We start from the raw sequence: 8365 nt of genomic DNA, 5'->3' as shown, positions 1-8365 counted from the left end.
CACCACGCAGGGCTAGCCAGGGCGAGATGGAGAATGTGATGGGATGATAAAGGCTGTGAGACTGGAGGCTCAGGGGGACCCATCTGATCAGTGACCTCTACGCCGACATGCTGAAGTTCATCTGGCTCTGTGTGCCCCCGCTCAGGCTTGCCCTCCCCAAGTTCAAACACACATTTTGCACGGCTCTTTCTCTTTCTCCTTCACACACACACACACACACACACACACACACACACACACACACAATCTCTCTCCCTGCTCTGTCTCCTGTTCATCACTCCATCAGTGTCTCATGTTCGCTCTCCTGCTTTGCTCAACCTTTCTCTCGCGCTTTCTGTCTTCCTCTCAGACTTGTGTGTGTGTGTGTGTGTGTGTGTGTGTGTGTGTGTGTGCGCGTGTGTAAAAGAGAGGGTGAGGGGTGGGGGCAGCAGCCTCACAGCTGCGATCGCTGGCAGAGTTTCCTCAAACATCAGTGCTGCAGCCAGCGGCCTGCTTGGCACAAATACTCGCCAGTAACACTTAAACAAATCGCTACAGCGGTGGAGGAGCTGTCTTACATTGTTGATTTTCAGCATTCCGAGAGACGGGCCCCTTTCTCTCCTTTGTTTCTCTGTCTGTATGCCCTTGAATGCTTTCAGCTTTGAGAACATTCAGTGTTTAGAACACACCCCCAATAATTTTCCATTTCTGTCTGTCTCTGTATCTCTTTCTCTCTTTTTCTCCCACTTCCTCCCTTCCTCCGTCCCTCTCTCGCTCTCTCTCTCTCTCTGTCTCTCCCCTCCCCTTCTCTCAGTGGCACATTCAGGCCTCTGTAGACTTTTACTTCCTCCACAGCATTTTTGAGCCATTTTTCATTTTGTTCTTCTTTTCATCTGGAACCGTTTTCTTCAATTTTCTTTTAATTCTCTTAATTCTTTTTGTTTGTTTGTTTGTTTGTTTTTTGCTTAATGCTGTGTACGTCTTCATGCAGTTTGTTCTGACAGTTTGTAATTTGCAGTCACTCATTTTTTTCCCCAGTATTCAACTATTACTGTGACATAATATAACAGTTATGATGATTGATTTGGATGATGCAAGGACAGTAATGTATAAATGGGTTGCTGAAGCCGTGGACTGTTTGTGTTTCTATCCGCTCCGGTGTGTGCGGATCTGTAGTCGGGAGAACGGTGACCCCTGGGAGGAGCGGTTGAGTTGGTGCTGGGTGAGCATGCACGCTGGTGCGCTCAACGCTTAAACGTGTGTTTACCGCCCGGGTCCGGTGGGACGCTGCCGAGCTGATCCAGTTAAGGTCCCCTGGAGGGACACAGCACATGGCTGCCTGACGCTACAGGGTGGGAGTGTGTGGGTGGGTGTGTTTTGGTTTGTGGGGCAGTGTGTATGTTTCAGCTATGGGAAAGGACATGCAGAACGGATGTTTTCCTACACTCGGGGTTTGAAACAACAACAAGCCCTTATAAATTATTTAGCTAAGACAGTGTGTGTGACCAAAAACACATGCCATATTTGAATATTTCAGTGTTGGGCATAAGTGTGTGTGTGTGTGTGTGTGTGTGTGTGTGTGTGTGTGTGTGTGTGTGTGTGTGTACACGTGCGTGTGTTAAGATATACATGCATATTACAAACTCAACTACCAGGTCAGGAAGTCAAAGGACCGAAAGACATCTAAGATCTTTGAAGACAGATGTTTCATTCTGTGTAGTAACTGGCTGTGCAGTGTGTGTGTCTGTGCGTGTGTGTGTGTGTGTGTGTTAGTGGTGGTGGTGGTGGCGGCAGGGGGGCACACTCCTGCAACATACCCACCTGCTCTTCCCATGCCGGGGCGCTAACCCAGAAACGTAGCATTGCATCAAAGCAGAGCCGTTTGCCACCAGGAGGGAAGCAGTTTTCAGTTAAACCGCGGGAGCTGATTGGCTTAGTGCTCTTGGAGCTGCTGTTCACAGCCACAGCGCCGTGTGAGCGTCGAGCGGCGAGGAACACGAACTCACCGCCTTGCGGTGGAACACACCTGTGGACAGAGGAGCCAAACCAGCTCCCGCACTCCTCCCCCAGCATGTGCACACATGGGTCTGTGTGTGCGCGCTCAGGACTTCATTTTTGCATGTGTCTGTGGGCTTGTATAGCAAGTAAGAACCAAATATTTTACCACACATGTTTTTTGGGTTTTTTTTTTAACTTACAAAAATATTAACTGTTTCCCTGGAGTAAACAGAATTTAGCTTTAATGCTGGGTTTGCTTTGCTAATGTTTGGAACTCTGACAGGTATAATGTACGACGCTGGTGTAGTTGTTTATCATTTTTTTTTTGCATGAGGAATCTGTTGTTGTTTTTTTTTTCCCCTCAGCAGTGAGGCTGAAACTGCTGAGTGTAGATATGGTGAAGAGTTTGATTCATGTGGGCTGCTCTCGGCCTGCTTCTTTTAGTGTTCTCTCTTTTTGGTCCTTCTCCTGCTGGGAAGCTGCACTCACCACAGAGACACGCAGAGAGAGTGAGACACTGATGGAAGGCTTGCATGTGGAGAAGTGTGCTTTCTCTCTCTCTCTCTCTCCCTCTTGCTCTTTTTTTTTTTTTTTTTTTTTGCACTTTGTGAAGATATGAACTTGTTTCAGGCAAAATCAACAAATCTCAGTATTTTCTTTTATTCACGTTTTAAACTCGCACACATATTTGTTGTTGTATGATGAATGCTTTACCAATATGAATCCCATCTATCAAAAATAAAGCAGAGTGGAAGATGTTCACATCTACAGTAATTGACACCGATGTGTGATGTGGTGTGTTTCTCTCCAGGCAAGTCTGAGAGGACTCCGTTTTCTTCTTATGGGAGAGAAGCCGGTGTGTCTGGATGCCAGGTAAACCAGCTCCATTCTAAGTTTACCTGTTTGTATTTATAGGCCCTTTCCTTCACCTCATTAACATGGTATTAAGGGCCACCTTGTTACACAGTACTAACCAGGCAGTAAAAACTATTGTAAGCGATGGCCCCACCCGTGGCTGGCCTGGCTGGCTGAGGCGGGGCCGGCGGGGTCAGGGCCGGCGGGGTCAGGGCCGGCTGGGGCGGGGATGCGGACACATGGGCACATGTCTGAGCGAGGCCGAGCCCTGCTGTTCTGAACCCGTGCGCGCGCTGCAGCAGGAACATGACTATCGGCACCATCCGTTAAGGCAGGGTCAGCGAGCCACACAGATGGCCCAAACGAAGGGTTGTGTGGGAGAACCGCTCGCTCTCTCTCGGCCGAGTGCTCGGTTTGGAGGCTTATTGGTCTACTGGTCAGTGAAGGAGAGCTCTTCTGCCACCGCGTCTACGCCCCTCTCTCCTTTCCGTGGTCTATATCGTGTTTTCGTTCTCCACCCTCATCACCGCCTTTCTGCCATTAAACAGTGATTATACATTACTTCACACTGTATATAAAGCCTCTACAGAAAATGGCTCCTCTCAGCATACTGCAGTGCATTAGGTGTGGTACAGCCTATTAACCCACAGTCCTCTCAGGGACATGGCTGTTGTGCAGAGCCCTGGATTAGGGATTAGGGATTAGGGTTTGGTTTAAAGCTTCAGTTTATAGATAGCATTAGCCAGGGGCTAGCTCTTGAGCTGAAGGGCAAGATAGCCCTCAACCCAAAATGACCCCCATCTAAGCTCCACCCAAGTCGCTGCACTAGTAACAGGAGAACTCCACACACACAGACACACACACACACATGCATGCAGAGGCACATGCTCACACCGCAGCTGTTAATTCTGGACGCGCCACGTGCGGTTACCGGCGGGTGAATGGCGCTAGTCAGCACGGGCGAGAGCACTGTGGGCTGCGCAGAGCGCTCGATCCATTCATAAAAGAGCTTTCTTCAAAGGGAGTGCCAGTCGAGGCGTTTGGTGTGGCAGCAGGGGGAATTCACGCTGGCCAGCAGCTGTGCCGATCACAGGCTGGCACGCGCTCAGTTCGTCTAGCCGCTCTAGCAAAAACAGGAAGGCCAAAAAAGCTGGTCGGGTCCTGAGAGAAGGCAGGGGGAAAGGCAGACTGCAGGGTGGCCATGTTAATATGCCTGTCGGTAATAACACCACGTCAGGGTGCCAGCACCATGCGCACAACCGGGGAAGAGGAGGTGCACTGATTATAAAGCAAACGTGTTTTTATGAAGCAAGTCAGATGCATAATAATCAGTCAGGATAAATATTGAGCATTGCAAAACCTAATTTTTTTTTTTAAATTGTATTTTCACTGCTGGCCAGGAAGGGAAATGACTTGAAGACAACCGCAATCTGTCAAGTGTTTGACAGAGGTGGAAATCAGTTACAGGGTTTTCGCCAAAACCAAAAAGCCTGTTTTTTCCCTCTCTTTTATGAGGTTTGCCATCATGTGCAAGCAGTGTGCTTCACACAGCAAGGTATTATTGCATCATTTGGGCATGATCTCTTTGTGTATAAATGAGTCACATATTCAAACTGTTCCAGCCAGCTGAGCCCCTGTATTTCTTCATGAAGAACAATATTTGCAGCTTGTACCCCTAACTAGGTTTTCCTTCACATTGAAACATCTGCATACTGATGACATTTGAGACAATATATTAGTAAAATGTTATATAGCTTTTAGAGATTTCATATTCTTGAATATCTTTATCTTTGTCTAAAATATTTATGTATTTATCAAAGATAATCCGCACCTGCACAACAGTTTCTAGTTGTCTAATGTGTATGAATAAATTGAACTCTGCAGCAGGTGTGTTCCCAGGGAGATGGAGTATTGGCTGAATATCCCATAATTTTGTCCTAATTATTGTCTCCCTTAATTGTAAACTTCTGATTTGTCTCCTTATACATCACTTGTAGGACAGGCACATGACACTTGTGTTGCGGTGTGCTGCAGTATTAGAAACCTTAATCTAAAGCCATAGAATTACGCAAGCCATCGGAACAAAGACTTCAGTTCAAGCGTTAGCAGCGATGCGGTTGCTGTAGCTGGTTGCCGAGGTGAGCACCAGGCTGGGCCTGTCTCTCATGAGGAGGATTAGACTGATTAATGCTACAGGATGCAGTTGACAGATGAGTGCCATTATCCCCACAAATCTGCCTGACATTTCACCAAAGATGGCGCTCATTCAGGTGGGAGGAGCTGAGGGGAAGTTGTGTGAATCTGCAGATTGGGTGTAGAGCAGCATCAAGCTTTACTAACTCGCAGGTGAGAGATGGACTGGTGTGTGGCATCAGACACACGCTGGCCTCTGAGTGGAAGGTGAAGGACCTTTTTTGTTTTTTAACGAAGAAGATATAAACGAATGCACATCTGCAAACAATAGACATACACATGCTCTGTAATTGCAAACATGTGCCAAGAATTTTGTTAATCTCAGTACAGATTTCCCCTCCCTAATGAAAGTTCAGTTTCATTAAAAATGTCCTTTTTGGGTTTTTGGATTTTTTTTTTGTTTTGTTTTGTTTTTGTTTTTTTGTTTGTTTTAAATCAGATTTGATTAATGCTAGATCTTCATAATCAGCAGATGCAGTAAACCGTAGTCTCACTGGACCGTAAAAATGTCTAATTCCCACAGATTAGTCCTCTGCCGGTCTTTGCTGTGTCCCTGCTGGCCTAATGGCTCAAGCCGAGAAGCTAATATTTGCTGGGAGGGTTTAATAACGGGGAACAAAGGCAGCGCAAGTCCGTCTGTTGTGCCATGTCAGTGTCAGCTCCGTGACAGCCTGTCACTTTGGTCCCACCCTCTTTTGTCCTGCAGTTAAGAAGAGGCTGCCCTGATTCTCACACGACTTGATGGCCTTCAATTTAATCTGCTCGAGATCAGGAGTCGGGCTATTCTTGGTACCAGCTCAGTGGCTGCTGCCCTGCCCCCACAGGGACTTTGATTACGACTTCTAACTGACTTTGGATTAGAATTATTGTATAATTCCTCTGTACCGCATGCCACGTGCCACCGAACCATTGGGTTGTTTTGCTTAGTGTTTTTCGCGACTCATTGTGCAGTGAAATGTTCTGTGAAAATGGCTACCTTTGTATGTGCAGATGTTTTCATTGGTGGTTTTTTTTTGTTTGTTTGTTTGTTTGTTTTGTGTTTTTTACTATCCTCAGGAGCTCAGTTTGATTGATTTTTCTTTTGGTTCCATTGTGATTTGTGTGCTGCAGTTGCCCTTGTTTCCGTGCACTGTGGTCACATGACAGCCTCTGCCCCGTCTCATTCACCTCTGAACCACAACAACTCTACTCTTAAACCCCATGAAGCATTAGGCTAATTGGGCCATGACTCTAACTGGCCTAGATTGCTGGGGGCAGGCCACTCAGGTGGACGGCAGGGGCTGCCCACGAGCCTGTCTGTATCCGTGACGCTCCTCACCCCTCACGTGATTGGCTCTCGGGCCGTGGACTAGCGGCCCTGTCCGATTGGTGGCCTCCATGACAGGAGTTTTGTCGGGCCGAGCCTGAGGGTTTTTCAGAGGAAGCCTCAGTTCCTGAGCTCAGACAGATGGTTTAATGAGGCTTTAGCTGGTCGATCCACTGGCTCTTCTCTCCCATGCAACTCCCTCACTTCTTCTCCACCCCTGCCCCACCCCTATCCCCTGGGCTCAGTGCTGCTTTAAGTAGTTAGTGTCCCTGGCTGTGAGGATGTGCTCTGGGGCCCTGATCAGCCCCTGATCAATAACAGTTCAGACCGTGGGGTGTGCGTGTGCGTGCGTGTGTGTGTGTGTGTGTGTGTGTGTTGGGGGGGGGGGGGGGTCAGGGCAATCGCTAGGTCAGACTGATTGGATCGATTTCTCCTTGGACTTAACTGAGCCTGCTGACACTGTCCCATCAATTACCGTGCTGTCGTGTGTACGGAGGGGAACGGGAAGACCTGGGGGGAACCTTTGTTTGGAAATTGGAATATTTAGTTTGGAACTGGGAAATTTTACATTAAACTTTTAATGATCAAAGGTCGCATCAAAGTTGTTGTTGTTGTTGTTGTTTTGCTATGTTTTGAGGAAACACTACAATTTGAAAAGGTTTCAAGCATTCTATATATTTGCTCATCGTGCAATCAAATTTTGCCATGTTGCCAAGATGTGCCCCCCCCACCCCCTCCCCCTTCCTTCTCCAGTTGGAATGCAGCGAGGGTGAAGTTCTTCCTCTGCTCCTCTCTCTGTGCCTGTGCAGGCTGCCCTGCGCTCGGACATGGGCCTGGCGAGCCCCGGGCCAGCTACCGCCACTGGGAAGTCTCCTGCTCCCTTCTACTCCTTCACGGGCACCAATCCACGAAGACGTGCTCTGCAGGACTCCTCCTCTCTGGGTCCGTACCCGCTGGCCTCGTACTGCACTAAGCCCGCGCCCTACATAGCCATTATTTGTTTATCTTATTCATTATTTATTTGCTTCTGTTATGCTGTACATCTACTGTAGAATTATGAATGCACTGGAATTATGAATTATAATTATGAATTATGAATGCACCAGCTTGGCATATATAGTGCCGATTACACTGAAACAAAACATCTGTCAGAGTACATTTTTAAGGTTTTTTTCCTTTTCTTTCTCCCCTCAGTGACTATAATGTTGTTGTTTTATGTCCCCTCAGATCCTCTCCAAACAAAAAAAGTACGCAAGGTCCCTCCTGGCCTGCCATCGTCCGTGAGTGGAGCTTCATTTTAACTCTCTCTCTCTCTCTCTCTCACACACGCACACACACACACTTGCACACACTCATACACACATGTGCACGTGCCTAATGAAAGCTGTTGACATCTCAGTCCTTGGATTCACTTTGTTTTCATCCCTTCAAAGTCATCCTATTCTGCGGCGTTAGCAGTGAATGTTGTGTGTCTGTGTTTGTGCGTGAGTGCATGTTGGGGTGTGGTTGAGTATTTGTGTGCGCGTGCATGCACGATGGGGCTGCCACTGCTTGGATAACCAGCCCAGTTATCTTGGTGAGGGTTGCAGCGGGAGCGAAGTGCGTGGGGGGGTTGTAGAGGTAAGGCCCGTGCCCGGAAGGCTGATTGATTAGCAGAGCTGCCGTGTCACAGCGTGGCCTCCTCTTCTGCGCGTCCCTGAGGGATCGGGGCATGAGGCTAGCGAGCTGTCACAGCCCAGCCCTTCTACTGCTCTTTTGATGTTTAATTAGTCATTATGTAGCCCCGAACAGGAGGACAGACAGAGATTAATAGCGTTGCATCGGGAGAAGTTTCCACGGGCGATAATCCCACCGGAGCCACTGCTATTAGGATGCAGAGGCAGAGCGAAGCTCAGCTTGCCTCCGCGTGCACCTCTCCAGCCCCCCACCCCCAAACCCGCCTGCTCGCCTCATTAATATTCATCAATCATGCAGGCGGGCCCTGATTGTGAGAAAGCTCGTGCGCATTAAGCGGCAGCCTCGGAGTCGTCTCGC

At 48.2% G+C, this 8365-nt stretch overlaps 1 protein-coding gene across 4 annotated transcripts in view; it reads left to right on the top strand.

The window, feature by feature from the left end:
- The window catches only part of tcf12 (transcription factor 12), a 74850-nt gene that overhangs the window by 36571 nt on the left and 29914 nt on the right, over window positions 1-8365 (top strand). For all 4 annotated transcript variants that reach the window (XM_035520737.2, XM_035520734.2, XM_035520739.2 and 1 more), the window contains exons 6-8: window positions 2789-2850; window positions 7141-7273; window positions 7559-7611. In XM_035520737.2, coding sequence (XP_035376630.2) covers window positions 2789-2850; window positions 7141-7273; window positions 7559-7611 — 248 coding nt within the window. The remainder of the gene's footprint in view (window positions 1-2788; window positions 2851-7140; window positions 7274-7558; window positions 7612-8365) is intronic.

Source organism: Electrophorus electricus, chromosome 23, assembly GCF_041902795.1.
Source record: "Electrophorus electricus isolate QZ-2024a chromosome 23, ASM4190279v1, whole genome shotgun sequence".
Classification (NCBI taxonomy): Eukaryota; Metazoa; Chordata; class Actinopteri; order Gymnotiformes; family Gymnotidae; genus Electrophorus; species Electrophorus electricus.
Note: the sequence above shows the minus strand (reverse complement) of the source record. Positions and strands in the feature narration are given on the sequence as shown.